Here is a 16,951-nt window from a genome sequence, read left to right on the forward strand (position 1 = left end):
CTTCTCCGCTCTCTATGTCGATGATCTTACCCTTTGTTGTCAGGGTGATGATTCGCCTCTCCTTCAACGCCGGCTTCAACTTGCAATTGATGCCGTGTCGTCTTGGGCCACTGATCATGGCTTCAAGTTCTCTACTTCTAAGACTTGTGCCATGACATTTACGCGGAAACGGGTTGTTCTTCGTCCCTCTTTGTCACTTTATGGTCATCCCCTTGAATACAAAGATTCCGCGAAGCTTTTGGGGTTATTCCTTGACACTCGTTTGTCTTGGTCTCCCCATATCTCTTACCTCCGTGTTGAGTGCTCTAAGGCCCTTACCCTCCTTCGGGTCTTGTCCATACTTCTTGGGGGGCAGATAGGCGCACTCTCCTTGCTTTACATTCTTCTCTCGTCCTGTCTAAGCTCGATTATGGTTGCCCTGCTTACTCGTCTGCTTCTCCTTCTACTCTTCGCCGTCTTGATGCTTTGCACCATACTGGGTTGCGCCTCAGTTCTGGTGCCTTTCGTTCGACTCCCGTCCTTAGCTTGTATGTTGACACTGGCTTCCTGTCTCTCCAGGACCGCCGTGATCGCTACTGTCTTCGCTATCTTGCGCGGTCCTTGCAACATCCTTCCTCTCGCCTCTGTCGTGCTTTAACTTTTACCCCTCCTGCGGTTCCTGTTCCTCTTCACCACCTCCCTCTTTCTGTCCGGTTATCTCGCCTGCAGGATTCTCTTTCCGTTCGTATTTCTGATGTTTCTCCTCGTGTTGTTCCTTCTTTGCCCCCGTGGAGGGTCCCTCTTCCGCGGTTTTGTACTTCCTTGACCCGTGTCACTAAAGCTTTTACCCCTCCTACGGTTCTAAACGCCTTTTCCTCGAGCACTTTTCTTCTCACTCCCGCTCCGTTTCTGTCTTCACCGATGGGTCTAAGTCAGCGGACGGTGTTGGCTACTCTGTTGTTTTTCCTGATCGCACTTATATGTGTCGCTTGCCTCCGGAGACTAGCATCTTTACAGCGGAACTTTATGCTATTCTCTATGCTCTTCGTCTCCTACTTTCTCGTTGTCAGTCTTCCTTTGTAGTTGTTGTTGACTCTCGTAGTGCCCTCATGGCTCTCGGGTCCTTTAATCCAGTTCATCCAGTGGTTGTCGAGATCCAGCATTGGCTGTTTCTCGTTCATAGTAAATTTAAGTCGGTTGAGTTTTGTTGGGTTCCCAGCCATATTGGTGTGTCTTTAAATGAGCGTGCGGATGCTGCCGCCAAGGAAGCTGTCCGCTCTTGTCCCATCTCTCGTAAGGGCATTCCGTATTCCGACTTTTACCCGGTTATCCATTCCTCAGTCCTTACCCGTTGGCAGGCTTCTTGGTTGTCTGTTACTGGTAACAAGCTACGTACTCTTAAATGTTGTGTTTCCTCGTGGCAGTCCTCCTTCCACCGTAACCGGCGGTGGGAAACAGCTCTGGCGAGGTTGCGTATTGGCCATACTCGCTTAACCCATGGTCACTTGATGGAGTGCCGCCCTGCTCCTATTGTCCCTAGTTGCATTGTCCCTCTTACGGTCGTGCATGTCCTTCTTGAATGTCCTGACTTCCAGGACGAGCGTATGTTTTTGCTTTCCGACCGCCCCTCGCGGTCACCTGTCCCTCGATAGAATTCTTGGTGACTCGGATACTTTTGATATCGTTCGCCTTATGCGTTTTTGTTCTCGTATTGGCATCCTTGGTGATATTTAGCGCCCTCTGATTATTTTGCGTATTTGATGGTGCTACATAGCCTTCCCGGTTTGGTGCCTTCTTTTGATAATTACTTACTTACTTACTCTGTCACTCTTACTCTCTGTCTTTCTTACTCTCTGTCACTCTTACTCTCTGTCACTCTTACTCTCTGTCACTCTTACTCTATGTCACTCTTTCTAACTCTCAGTCACCCTTACCCATTCATACTCACTCTTACTCTCATACTCTTACTCTCAATCACTCTTACTCTCTGTCTTTCTTACTCTCTGTCACTCTTACTCTCTGTCACTCTTACTCTCTGTCACTCTTACTCTCTGTCACTCTTACTAACTCTCAGTCACCCTTACCCATTCATACTCACTCTTACTCTCATACTCTTACTCTCAATCACTCTTACTCTCATACTCTTACTCTCAATCACTCTTACTCTCAATCACTCTTACTCTCAATCACTCTTACTCCCAATCACTCCTACTCCCAATCACTCCTACTCTCAATCACTCTTACTCTCATTCTTACTCTTACTCTCATTCTTACTCTTACTCCCAATCACTCTTACTCTCAATCACTCTTCTCATTCTTACTCTTACTCTCACTCTTACTCCCAATCACTCTTACTCCCAATCACTCTTACTCTCAATCACTCTTACTCTCATTCTTACTCTTACTCACTCTTACTCTCAATCACTCATATTCTCATTCTTACTCCTACTCTCACTCTTACTCCTACTCTCACTCTTACTCCTACTCCCAATCACTCTTACTCCCAATCACTCTTACTCCCAATCACTCTTACTCCCAATCACTCTTACTCTCAATCACTCTTACTCTCAATCACTCTTACTCTCACTCTTACTCTCAATCACTCTTACTCTCACTCTTACTCTCAATCACTCTTACTCCCACTAACTCTCAATCACTCTTACTCACTCTCATACTCACTCTTACTCTCATACTCACTCTTACTCTCTGTCACTCTTACTCTCATACTCACTCTTACTCTCTGTCACTCTTACTCTCTGTCACTCTTACTCTCTGTCACTCTTACTCTCTGTCACTCTTACTCTCTGCCACTCTTACTCTGTCACTCTTGCTCTCTGTCACTCTTACTCTCTGTCACTCTTACTCTGTCACTCTTACTCTCTGTCACTCTTACTCTCTGTCACTCTTACTCACTCTCAGTCACCCTTACCCATTCATACTCACTCTTACTCTCATACTCTTACTCTCAATCACTCTTACTCTCAATCACTCTTACTCCCAATCAATCCTACTCTCAATCACTCTTACTCTCATTCTTACTCTTACTCACTCTTACTCTTACTCCCAATCACTCTTACTCCCAATCACTCTTATTCTCAATCACTCTTACTCTCATTCTTACTCTCAATCACTCATATTCTCATTCTTACTCCTACTCTCACTCTTACTCCTACTCCCAATCACTCTTACTCCCAATCACTCTTACTCCCAATCACTCTTACTCTCAATCACTCTTACTCTCAATCACTCTTACTCTCACTAACTCTCAATCACTCTTACTCTCATTCTCAATCACTCTTACTCTCACTCTAACTCTCAATCAATCTTACTCTCATACTCACCCTTACTCTCAATCACTTTTACTCTCACTCTGTCACCCTCTCAATCACTCTTACTCACTCTGTCACTCTTACTTTTACTCACTCTTACTCACACTTACACACTCTCACTCACCTTCAGTCACTCTTACCCACTCTCGCTCACTCTTACTCACTCTAGTTAATAAGAACACGCCAATATAAGACAACAAAACGTTTTCAGATTCTTTCACACCACTTTCCAGCAACTTTTATAATTTATATAAATTATCTTAGGGAATAATGCATAAATTATATATTTAAACATGATATTAGTGTTTAGTGGAAAGCATAAGGAGTCAAATTGTGTTAAAAAGAGCGATTTTTAGAACGTTTCACTGAGCCAATAAATATCATTCACAATTTATTAATGAATTTTACAAAAAAAAAAACACCATAAATTTTATATTTAAACATGTAAAAACTATTTGTAATACATTAGGAACAAAATAGTTGTAGAAAAACAATTTATTATAAAACCTTTGTGTTTGGATTTTTTGATTAAAATTTTCTCAAAGACTCTCCTGCACCATTCTCAATGCAAATCATTCCCATGCCTATGGGAAGAGATAGACGAACGTTTTCTAGATGATTTGTGTTTGCTGGGGTGGCATATCGATCACACTCATAACTCGTGTACACTAATGGGACACACCTGCCTTATTGTCCAGGCTGATTTTAAAAATTATTGGAAATCTTGTTTACAAATGTACCTCGTGCGTTAATTGTTAATTATGTTACGTTAAAATACAGATCATTGTGATAACTCAACAGGAGATGGTAATTATTGTATATACTTGGTAACTCTTACTTCAAGTTCTGTGTCGATTTTCCTAGATACTTTGTGATCTTACTGACTCATCAAGTATCAACTTGTTTACAATTCCAAGGCCAAATAATCTATCGCGTGTAAAATACAAACTTAAAAAATATATGGTGTTAAGCCATACAGCAGAACACTGTCTTGGCAACCTACAGTCTTCCAGGACTAAGCTAGTCATCAGAGATGCCAGTGACGGCATCTAAGATACTGTTAACTTAATAAAATTAATATGTAAAGTCGATTGTGATGGTCTCTTCACAATCGACTTGAGAATGGTCCAGGATGGACCGAAACGTCGTCGTCCCTTCACTTTCTAGTGAGGGGGTTTGGTCAACATATTTCAACCACGTTATTGTGACTCCTTGTCTGCATAATATCTAAACCTCCAGAACTTCTTTAACATGTTGCAGGTGAGGGCTGAGAAGCCAGACGGCACTCCGGCAGGTGGTGTCCCCATGGAGGTGTGTGCAGCTGGTCGCTGCACCAACATGACCACAGCACCAGATGGTCTCTTCACAACAGTCTTGCCAGTCTACAACACCAAGAGAGTTTACGTAAGTGTCTTCTTGACTTAATTATTATTATAATGTTTAGTCAGTAAACAATTATTATTATAATGTTTAGTCAGTAAACAATTATTATTATAACGTTTAGTCAGTAAACAATTATTATTATAACGTTTAGTCAGTAAACAATTATTATTATAACGTTTAGTCAGTAAACAATTATTATTATAACGTTTAGTCAGTAAACAATTATTATTATAACGTTTAGTCAGTAAACAATTATTATTATAACGTTTAGTCAGTAAACAATAATTATTATAACGTTTAGTCAGTAAACAATTATTATTATAGTTTCTAATATAAATTCCAAGTGTTGTTCAGTTTCTCAACATAACTTTACAGTAAAAGTCTGAAGCACTTTTAACAACACTTAATTTTTGTTGACAGGTGAGCTTTACATCAAGAGGACGGAGGGTATTAGTGATATTTTTTTTTAGCTCAGATATGAAAGGAAGGCAGAACATAGTACTACTAGTTTGTTGTTGTTGTTAAAGATTTGCTACTCGGAACAAAAAGTTCCAAGTAGCACAGGCTATGGTGAGCCCGTAGTGGACTGTACTACTAGTGTTGAAACAGGTTTAAGATGAAAGAAATTTCCTTTAGCTTGATAATAGGCAAAGTTGATAAAATGTAAAAGGTAACCAAGGCGAGAGAAAGACTTGTAAATAATAGAAATTTCAGAATAAAAAACTGAAGGTCACTGATATGTTGGACGTGGAGGAAGAGAGACAAGAACACTTTTCTTGACAAAGTGGATGGTAGGAAATGAAGTAAATATATGTACCATTGTGCTTAAAATTGCGGCACACAGAGAAAGACAAACCGGACACAGAGCTGTGAACTTGAACGTCTGGGAAAGGAGGAATGGAATTAGATTACAATTATACTTAGAAATTGATAGGAGGAGCCAGATTGTTAAGAGAGGAGAGGAAAGACTAGAAAAAGACGGTTATGAGCCCATAGAACAAAACTGTCATCAACATAGCCAAACCAGGGAGAGGACGAGTATCAACAGTGGGAAGAAGAAGAGGTTCAAATACTCTGTATATTGATTGGCAAGAACAAGGGAGAGGACGGAACTCATAGTTTATAGGAAAACAAAGTAAAGCACGAAACAATGGGTACAAACTGGACGTTTAGATTCAGGAAAGGCCTGGGTAAATACAGGTTTGAGAATAGATTTGTTGATTTATAAAAGATATTACTTATAAATAAAATACAAGTGGGATCAATGAATATAAACATGAATGAACGAGTTGTGTAGCATAAATAAGAGCTGCCTCACATGGGACAACATGCCTTGTGCAGTCCCATATATTACTGTGTTCGTTAGTTCTGTGTTGACACATATATGAATCTTGACTTCTGAGCTTGTGCTCGTTACCTCTGTGCCGGTGGTTCACGGTAGTTGTGTTGCCTCGTTACTTCGGTGCTGGTGGTTCACGGTAGTTGTGTTGCTTGTTACTTCTGTGCTGGTGGTTCACGGTAGTTGTGTTGCTCGTTACTTCTGTGCTGGTGGTTCACGGTAGTTGTGTTGCTCGTTACTTCTGTGCTGGTGGTTCACGGTAGTTGTGTTGCTCGTTACTTCTGTGCTGGTGGTTCACGGTAGTTGTGATGCTCGTTACTTCTGTGCTGGTGGTTCACGGTAGTTGTGATGCTCGTTACTTCTGTGCTGGTGGTTCACGGTAGTTGTGATGCCTCGTTACTTCGGTGCTGGTGGTTCACGGTAGTTGTGTTGCTCGTTACTTCTGTGCTGGTGGTTCACGGTAGTTGTGATGCCTCGTTACTTCGGTGCTGGTGGTTCACGGTAGTTGTGATGCCTCGTTACTTCGGTGCTGGTGGCTCACGGTAGTTGTGTTGCCTCGTTACTTCTGTGCTGGTGGTTCACGGTAGTTGTGATGCCTCGTTACTTCGGTGCTGGTGGCTCACGGTAGTTGTGTTGCCTCGTTACTTCTGTGCTGGTGGCTCACGGTAGTTGTGTTGCCTCGTTACTTCGGTGCTGGTGGTTCACGGTAGTTGTGTTGCTCGTTACTTCTGTGCTGTTGGTTCACGGTAGTTGTGTTGCCTCATTACTTCTGTGCTGGTGGTTCACGGTAGTTGTGTTGCTACCATTCACTTTCGGTTTCTTGGAACATTTTCTTAAAGTGTAGTTGTTACTGTGTACCAGGTTTCTAAGACCGCTTTTCACCGTCTTGTGTGCTGTTCTATATGTTCTCTGAATGTGAGAGTTTGACTATTGATAGCCGGTTGGTCTTTCCATGAGAGCTTGGCTTTTGGTATTGCAGCTTCGGTCACCGGCAAAGCTTCTGCCCACCTGTTCAAGGTTATACTCAACTGCTGTTTTGTTTCCAAAACGTTTGGATTATTGCAAATGACTGCAAGAACTGGCAGAGATGCACAGCCCAGGAGTGCTGTATGCTATTAGGAGTTCCTGGACACTCATGGCCGTCCTCCTTGCCATCTGCAGCTTTTTCTATAGAGCTTAAAGTAGAGTTTACCTTTATAATGCGGGTATCAGACTGTCATACATCCATATGAGAGCCAGAGTAAATAAGAGCATGCAAATAAAACTTTAAAGAATATGGTAAAAATAGTCTTAGGGTCCAAAGACCTCAAAAAAAGTAATTTTCTTCCACTCTTAAATAGGATGACTTTATAAACTTCATAATTTAATGTAAAAAATCACAATAACTGTATGAAAATTTGACGTCCATCTCACACGTCTGAAAAGAAATGAGGATGTGGACGGACCAAAACGTTGTCGGTAACTTCTTTTTCCGGCGTGTGGGACGAGTGTCATCAATGTGTAATGATTCCATCCCTCCACGTCCCTACTTTCCAGCCAAAAAATACTTCACAAAAAGTTCAGGTTACCGGGGATATCACACCTCGTATAGCAGCTACTTTGTGTGCTGGGATCTGTGTGGCTCCATCGGGCTTCGCTGGTGGCGCCTCGGAACACCCTGTAGGTTCTCCTGTAACAGTCTGGCTCGTGGTTAAGAAGCCCGGCTGAATACTGTCTGTGGTCTCGTGCCAAGCATATGCTTGTTGTACTTGGAGACGTGTAATACTTTATTCTGGGAGTGTAAGTCTGCCCTGAACTCTGCGGCTTTTTGTGAAGAAAGTGAAGACCCAATGCACGTGTAAGTGCATTACAAACCAAATGGGGGGTTACTAACTACTTTGATGTTGGTGCAGTGAAATCAATAGGTTGACCAAGGTTCATCGATCACGGGTCGCCGAAGGGATGTTTTCCTCGGGGTTACCATTTTTTTCAGGCAGCTCACTCGACCGTCCAAGTTGGTTGGGCATCATTCTTCCCTCCCCTCTCCACCCTCCCGTCCCAAATCCTTATGCTGACCCCTTCCCAGTGTTATATAGTCATAATAAAATGGGTTGCGCTTTCCCCTGATACCTTTCCTCCCCTTGCTCCTGCACCTCGTAGACAGCCAGACTGAGTTTCCTTCTTGCTAGGTAAGGCTGGGCCTCGGGGAGTGGGCCTCGGAGGCTTCGTGCAACAGTGGGCCTCGGAGGGTGGGTCTCGGAGGCTTCATGCAATTACCTAAGGCTTGTTAACCTACTGAAATTTACCAGATAACACCAAAAAGTGAGAGCAAGCTTGAGTACACTGGGTTTGACTTTTCCAAAAAGATTTAGTGATCATTGTGTAATATGCTAAAGTGTGTTTAACTCTCCTCAGATAAAGGCCCTGAACTCCCGGGCGAATATGCATCAGTCAGAGTTCTCGAAGACCCTGGAGCACTCATTCTCTCCCTCTAACTCGTCGCTGTTGATCCACGCCCCGGAGGGCAAGCTCAAGTGTGTGCCTGGAGAGGCCCAAGACCACCTCCTGCCAGTCCTCTTCTCCGCCTCCGACCAGACCTCCGCCATCTTTACTGTCCAGGTAATTGTAAGGAAATTTAACGCTGTCTACCTGACATGTGTTATGCTCAAGGAAATTGGTGCCTTCGTGTTTGTTCGTAATGATCATAAATTAAGTATTAACACTGCACAATAGATCTGATCTCCATAGGTTATTAGTGGCAAAGTATCTCATTAACTCTGAGTATCGTAAGGTTCAATGGCAACATTTGTGCAATATAGTTTTACTCTTTTAGTAAGTACATGATCCTAAAGTGATTTTTGATGTTACTGTAATTACAAAGTATGTGAACTCATAAGTATTGTGGCCATAAATCAATTTAATTACTTAGCAGAGGAAAATGAGTAAAACTGAATGAACCAGCCATGCAAGTTATATGCTCGAGGGGATTGTTATAGAGAGGTAAATATACTTTTTTGGCATGAATACACTTGACTTAAAATGGGAAAAAATAACACAATTAGTATAACTATATTATATTTATTTTGGTTAATCATGTACAATTATTAATTATTTAAAAAATTTCATCCAACATGCTTTTCCTTGTAGCAGGCCGCAGGCCCATATATCCACTACAGCCTGTTGGCCATCCACTCCTTGCAGTAACTGGTTTGCTTCTTAATAAAAAGTCCGCCTCTGTTCCGGCAATATTCACTACCCATGTTGGGGGTTTTGACCCTGCTGACCCTCACCAGGATGCAACCCCCACAGTTACCTAACTCCCAGATACTTATTTACTGCTAGGTGAACAGAGTCGTCAGGTGAAAGGAACCATACCAAACCATTTCTGTCCTGGCTGGGGCTTACCCCGGGATCCTCAATTGTTTAGCTGGAAGAGTTCTAATGAATGTTAGATATAAAATTTGTTTAATGAAATATACAACTTAAAATTCTCATTGACCATTAGACCTGCATACGAAGCTACTTGCTTGCGTCAGGTTGTGTCTCGCGGGAAGGTCCAGTACCAGGGCAGCCAGGAGTACCAGCTGACCAGCGGGGCCTAACACTCTACTATTACTTCAGGTTGTGTCTCGCGGGAAGGTCCAGTACCAGAGCAGCCAGGAGTACCAGCTGACCAGCGGGGCCTAACACTCTACTATTACTTCAGGTTGTGTCTCGCAGGAAGGTCCAGTACCAGAGCAGCCAGGAGTACCAGCTGACCAGCGGGGCCTAACACTCTACTATTACTTCAGGTTGTGTCTCGCGGGAAGGTCCAGTACCAGGGCAGCCAGGAGTACCAGCTGACCAGCGGGGCCTAACACTCTACTATTACTTCAGGTTGTGTCTCGCAGGAAGGTCCAGTACCAGAGCAGCCAGGAGTACCAGCTGACCAGCGGGGCCTAACACTCTACTATTACTTCAGGTTGTGTCTCGCGGGAAGGTCCAGTACCAGAGCAGCCAGGAGTACCAGCTGACCAGCGGGGCCTAACACTCTACTATTACTTCAGGTTGTGTCTTGCAGGAAGGTCCAGTACCAGGGCAACCAGGAGCACCAGCTGACCAGCGGGGCCTAACACTCTACTATTACTTCAGGTTGTGTCTCGCAGGAAGGTCCAGTACCAGAGCAGCCAGGAGCACCAGCTGACCAGTGGGGGTCTAACATTCTACTATTACTTCAGGTTGTGTCTCGCGGGAAGGTCCAGTACCAGGGCAGCCAGGAGCACCAGCTGACCAGCGGGGCCTAACACTCTACTATTACTTCAGGTTGTGTCTCGCGGGAAGGTCCAGTACCAGAGCAGCCAGGAGTACCAGCTGACCAGCGGGGTCTAACACTCTACTATTACTTCAGGTTGTGTCTCGCGGGAAGGTCCAGTACCAGGGCAGCCAGTGTTACGGCCCTCTCGGGACGCAACGGGGTTCTCACTCTGATGTTGTTAGAGGAAGATATATGTATCCGTTCCCAAGCCAGTAGTGGCTATCAAGGGATGAGATCCGTGACGCAAGTAACTTAAAAGGGAGTAGGGAAAGAAAGTTAAGAACTTAATATTATACTTGTTACCATCACCGATTAAATATATAGAATAAAAGAGTACACAAGGGGGAGGGGTATTAACACTTTACAAGGGGATCATGCACAATCTAGTCTTCTGCTGAAGACTCTTGATCAAGAAGCTAGGTGCTGAGTCCGCGGTGCTTTCTTCGTGGCCTCAAGACGTGTCTTCTGAGAATGCCGAGCCTACCCTGGCCACAGGTCAGCCAAACACAGGTCCACTGGGGGCACCGTCGTGGAGGCCGTCAACCACACGCCCAGCAGGTCTGCTGGCAGGTACTGAGCCACCAAGGCTGGTACGGCCACTCCACGAACGATAAAAGGGGTACGCCCTAGACAGGAGTCTCGTGTGATATCACAAATCGCCCTCCTGTCCTCAATACCCCAGTGGATTATCGTCTCCAACAGTCGGTCCCGGGTAAATCCTTTCACTGCCACTCCACTGGCAGGCTAACACACCACAGTGTTCTTCCGGGGGGACGACGTCACAACAGCTGCAGCAAACTTCACAGTATGGAGACTGGCTGCCTCGGGTAGACTCACTCCACTTCCATCACAGTGGTCCCAGGTCGGCTCTGTAAGCAGACACGTCATCAATAACAGGGACACTAAAACACCACACTTACAGGCTCAGACACAAACACCTGACGTATCCAGTCCATAGATGGCGCTGTCGTCGGAGCACCACCTCACCAGAGGTCAGGAGCGGCTGTGTTGTGAGCTGCACAGGACTGGGAACTGGCCCTTGTGGCCGATGTTCGCCGTCCTCATCCGGTGTCGTCGTTCGTTTGGCGGGGGTTTCGGGAGCTGACCCACAGATGGCGTAGTTGTTACTGCTCCTTGCTCGGACGCTGGATCCGGGTTCGTAACAGCCAGGAGTACCAGCTGACCAGCGGGGAGCTGCCCATCAGTGTGGAGCACCTGGTGGAGCCTCTCCCCCCTCCCCTCCCCAACACCATCAGGGGAGTCGTCAACATCAATATCAACATTCCTCCAACTGCATCTCCCAAGGTCAAGGTCTGTATAAGGATTATATTTGCTTTTTAGTAAGTCTACTCAGTAAGGATAATTTGTTTAAGATAATGATAGACGTTTGCAACATTTGCCTGCTGCGAGTCGTTCAACTTCCCCACTTTAAGGATGCACAAATAACCTTGAGAGATTGCTAGCAGTTTTCTTACTAAGCTTTCATTGTTTATTAACCAAACCTTTAACTTCAAGATTATCTGAACTGTCATTCTACGTGCAAATTTCTTGAATATATGAGAAATATTACATGCATGAATTTCTTCATAAATATATTATATTTTTGGAGAAACTTACCAAAAAGCCACAGTGCTTCAATGAAAGTGAAGACACAATGCAAGTGTAAATGCATTACAAACCAAATTTTCGGATGTAACCCACATTCTTTCTCACAAGCAGCTGTATACAGTGTTCTGAATAAGAGTCCAGAAGTTTGTTTTTATGTCTGGCAGAGCGCCTCACTTGGCGTTCATCATTAGACATCATTGTTATCATCCTCCCCAGGGACCTCCTAGGGGACTCCCCAGGGACCTCCTAGGGGACTCCCCAGGGACCTCCTAGGGGACTCCCCAGGGATTTCCTAGGGGACTCCCCAGGGACCTCCTAGGGGACTCCCCAGAGACCTCCTAGGGGACTCCGAGGGACCTCTTAGGGGACTCTCCAGGGACTCACCGGGACTCCCCTAGAGACTCACCAAGGGATGTCGAAGTTTCAGAATAATGCTCAATTACCTGATTTCTGGGAACTGTGGGGCAGGGTTCTGTGGAATCATTATCCCTACTCTGGACACCACAACGTCTGTGCTCATATGACTTACCGAGATTAGTTAGTTTTACTTCGAGAAAATTCTCGAAGAAAATATTCGAGGGTATAATATTATTAGAGGGAAAATAATAATATTAGAGGGAAAACATTAATATTAAAATATTAGTTGGAACCAGACCCTCTGATATTTTACAAGTGTAAATTATTATATATTTCTCCCGCCTGCGCTCTAAAGGTGCGTTCTTCAACCTCTTTACACCTGCGAACTGCCGACGGCCTGTTGACGGCCTAGACAGAAATAAAACGTCATTGCTATGAAATAATACTACTGTATATGTAGATAGTATTTTATATATTAAAATGTTATAAAAATAAAATTATCAGTGTGACATCTACTGCTGCTTCTTTGTCAGAACATTTGACACACACACATGGCAGGAGCGTTGTTTGTGCGAGACGAAGCGCTCTGTTAACATTGTACTCACCTAGTTGTACTCACCTAGTTGTGCTTCCGGGGGTTGAGCTCTGGCTCTTTGGTCCCGCCTCTCAACTGTCAATCAACAGGTGTACAGGTTCCTGAGCCTATTGGGCTCTATCATATCTACACTTGAAACTGTGTATGGAGTCAGCCTCCACCACATCACTTCCTAATGCATTCCATTTGTCAACCACTCTGACACTAAAAAAGTTCTTTCTAATATCTCTGTGGCTCATTTGGGCACTCAGTTTCCACCTGTGTCCCCTAGTGCGTGTGCCCCTTGTGTTAAACAGCCTGTCTTTATCAACCCTGTCAATTCCTTTGAGGATCTTGAATGTGGTGATCATGTCCCCCCCTAACTCTTCTGTCTTCCAACGAAGTGAGGTTTAATTCCCGTAGTCTCTCCTCGTAGCTCATACCTCTCAGCTAGGGTACTAGTCTGGTGGCAAACCTTTGAACCTTTTCCATTTTAGTCTTATGCTTGATTAGATATGGACTCCATGCTGGTGCCGCATACTCCAGGATTGGTCTGACATATGTGGTATATAATGTTCTGAAAGATTCCTTACACAAGTTTCTAAAGGCCGTTCTTATGTTAGCCAACCTGGCATATGCTGCTGCTGTTATCCTCTTGATATGAGCATCAGGGGACAGGTCTGGCGTGATATCAACCCCCAGGTCTTTCTCTCTCTCGGACTCTTGAAGTATTTCATCTCCCAAGTGATACCTTGTATCTGGTCTCCTGCTTCTTACCCCTATCTTCATTACATTACATTTGCTTGGATTAAACTCTAACAGCCATTTGTTCGACCATTCCTGCAGCTTGTCCAGGTCTTCTTGAAGCCTCAAGCAGTCCTCCTCTGTCTTAATCCTTCTCATAATTTTGGCTTCGTCAGCAAACATTGAGAGGAATGAGTCTATACCCTCCGGGAGATCATTTACGTATATCAGAAACAGGATAGGTCCAAGTACAGAGCCCTGTGGGACTCCACTGGTGACTTCACGCCAGTCTGAGGTCTCACCCCTCACTGTGACGTTCAGGAGAGGAGGGATTATGCTCTTGAGTCAACACACCTGCGGTTTTTTTTTGCCATAATATATCCTTATTTTATTTATATACCATGAATACTGAATGTGAAAATCAAACTATTGAAACTATTATGTGAAAATACACAGGTCGAAATTGGTAAAGTAGCGCTATAATACAGTCAGCAAAACACCGCCTGGAAGAAGAGTTACACCGCGTGTGTGGCCGCTGGTCTGGGGAGGTCCTCAACATGTTCCCTCCAGCCTTACATGGTCGTGTAGTGAGCACTCAACTGTGGCTTGTTGTGGGCGGCCACAACTGTGGCTTGTTGTGGGCGGACACAACTGTGGCTTGTTGTAGGTGGACACAACTGTGGCTTGTTGTAGGCGGACACAACTGTAGCTTGTTGTAGGTGGACACAACTGTGGCTTGTTGTAGGTGGACACAACTGTGGCTTGTTGTAGGCGGACACAACTGTGGCTTGTTGTAGGCGGACACAACTGTGGCTTGTTGTAGGCGGACACAACTGTGGCTTGTTGTAGGCGGACACAACTGTAACTTGTTGTAGGCGGACACAACTGTGGCTTGTTGTAGGCGGACACAACTGTGGCTTGTTGTAGGCGGACACAACTGTAGCTTGTTGTAGGTGGACACAACTGTGGCTTGTTGTAGGCGGACACAACTGTAGCTTGTTGTAGGTGGACACAACTGTGGCTTGTTGTAGGTGGACACAACTGTGGCTTGTTGTAGGCGGACACAACTGTGGCTTGTTGTAGGCGGACACAACTGTGGCTTGTTGTAGGTGGACACAACTGTGGCTTGTTGTAGGCGGACACAACTGTGGCTTGTTGTAGGCGGACCCAATTGTGGCTTGTTGTAGGCGGACACAACTGTGGCTTGTTGTAGGCGGACATAACTGTGGCTTGTTGTAGGTGGACACAATTGTAACTTGTTGTAGGCGGACACAATTGTGGCTTGTTGTGGGCGGACACAACTGTGGCTTGTTGTAGGCGGACATAACTGTGGCTTGTTGTAGGTGGACACAATTGTGGCTTGTTGTAGGCGGACATAACTGTGGCTTGTTGTAGGCGGACACAATTGTGGCTTGTTGTAGGCAGACACAATTGTGGCTTGTTGTGGGCGGACACAACTGTGGCTTGTTGTAGGCGGACACAATTGTGGCTTGTTGTAAGAGAAAGGCCCTGGACTTTTATTGCAATAAATGAATAATAAATATACACTATACATGGTATACTAAATTAAATACAACATACTGTGTATACAGGGAATACATATATTAGCCATACCGAATACATGGCTTTTAGTGTATAAATGTGCTACAAGATAAAACTAAATGCATTAACTAAAGAAATTAGATATACATATGCAGAAATATATATCTGCTAATGAGTAAAATTATCATTGATTCGTGAATTTTTTCTCATTTGCTTCAAAATCCATATAGTTGCAACAGTACGTCCACAATGAGTTCGCCAGACTCAACAGATGTGTAAAGTTTGATAATAATCAGCCCATATCTGCCTCTCCTATTAGTGGGGAAAAGTTTCAAGTTTATTTAATTAAAAGTGAGTTTTTGCAACTTTGAAACGATTAATCGGTTGCAATTTATATGTTTCAAAATTTTAAGTTAACATTTTTTTGTGCACGTTTCGTTTTTAAAGATGCAATTTTATTTTATTTGTAATTATTTTTAAGGCTACACTGCTAAAATTTTGTCCCACGTCTTAGAATTGTGTATTTACTTACCTAAAATGTGAAAAATACTGACATTTTTATTTCATGTTCAGAAGAAAAGTCTGGAAAGGACCCGGAGTGTGAACAGCTTGCAGGCCGAGCTCAACGCCAATACTGCTATCAATGTATGACAACTAAATAGCTAATTCAATATACTGGGATGCTGCGTGCTAGATAATCATCTTCCCGTCCCAAATATGACCAGCTATTGGGTCTGTAACACTGTTGGTAGAATGTGTAACCTGGAATGATGACATTAACCTTATTTTTTCCCCTCCATTAATAACTCTAAAACAATAATATGTTCCAGGTTTGGTATGCCATATGAAGAGGGGCACTAAGACTGATAATGTTTTGCAGGTGTTGGTGTGGTATACCCGTCAAGATGGGGAGGTTGTGGCGGACTCGAGGGAGCTGGAGGTGGACAAGTGCCTCAGTAACACCGTAAACCTCACTTGGTCAGCCTCTCGCGTACAACCTGGGGAACAAGCCTCTCTGTCCCTCTCCTCAGAGCCAGACTCTGTGTGTAGCCTGGGTAAGTAAAGCACGCCAAGGCTGACTTAGACCTGCTTGAGGGAAACATGTGCTGAGAAAATCTGATGCTCATTCAAGCAGGACAAGCAAATTTTGTTGTTATTCTAGTACAGTAAGAAAATTCTATTCTTATTTTACCATACTATATATTTATATGCATATGCCAGCCCAGACACTAACATAAAGCTTTATTATTTCCTAAACCCAGGAGTGGTAGACAGAAGCACAGAGCTGCTGGCAGTAAACCCTGACCCCATTTCCCTGGAAGCAGTGTTCAACTTTGCTGGAAGTTTTGATGTGGGACGATGGCTCGGCTCTCAGATCGACGACTATAAATACTGTGAAAGAAAGAGGAGAGAAAGGATAGCGAGTGCGAAACCTGAAAGCTCTAATATAGGTTGGTTCAAATTTGTTATGGTTCAGTATAACAGTGTTGCCATGTTATGGTTCAGTATAACAGTGTTGCCATGTTATGGTTCAGTATAACAGTGTTGCCATGTTATGGTTCAGTATAACAGTGTTGCCATGTTATGGTTCAGTATAACAGTGTTGACATGTTATAGTTCAGTAAAACAGTATTGACATGGTATGGTTCAGTATAACAATGTTGCCATGTTATGGTTCAGTATAACAGTGTTACCATGTTATGGTTCAGTATAACAGCGTTGCCATGTTATGGTTCAGTATAACAGTGTTGCCATGTTATGGTTCAGTATAACAGTGTTGCCATGTTATGGTTCAGTATAACAGTGTTGCCATGTTATGGTTC

General features: G+C 43.9%; 2 protein-coding genes across 2 annotated transcripts in view; one reads left to right on the forward strand and one right to left on the reverse strand.

Moving 5' to 3' along the window:
• The window catches only part of LOC138357549 (pregnancy zone protein-like), a 657,491-nt gene that overhangs the window by 273,652 nt on the left and 366,888 nt on the right, over window positions 1-16,951 (reverse strand). The gene's annotated exons all lie outside the window — the stretch shown is intronic.
• The window catches only part of LOC123764579 (murinoglobulin-1-like), a 163,268-nt gene that overhangs the window by 78,183 nt on the left and 68,134 nt on the right, over window positions 1-16,951 (forward strand). Inside the window, 6 exon segments of the mRNA XM_069314606.1 lie at window positions 4,569-4,712; window positions 8,425-8,628; window positions 9,631-9,671; window positions 11,470-11,614; window positions 16,009-16,183; window positions 16,391-16,579. Coding sequence (XP_069170707.1) covers window positions 4,569-4,712; window positions 8,425-8,628; window positions 9,631-9,671; window positions 11,470-11,614; window positions 16,009-16,183; window positions 16,391-16,579 — 898 coding nt within the window.

Source organism: Procambarus clarkii, chromosome 79 (assembly GCF_040958095.1).
Source record: "Procambarus clarkii isolate CNS0578487 chromosome 79, FALCON_Pclarkii_2.0, whole genome shotgun sequence".
Classification (NCBI taxonomy): domain Eukaryota; kingdom Metazoa; phylum Arthropoda; class Malacostraca; order Decapoda; family Cambaridae; genus Procambarus; species Procambarus clarkii.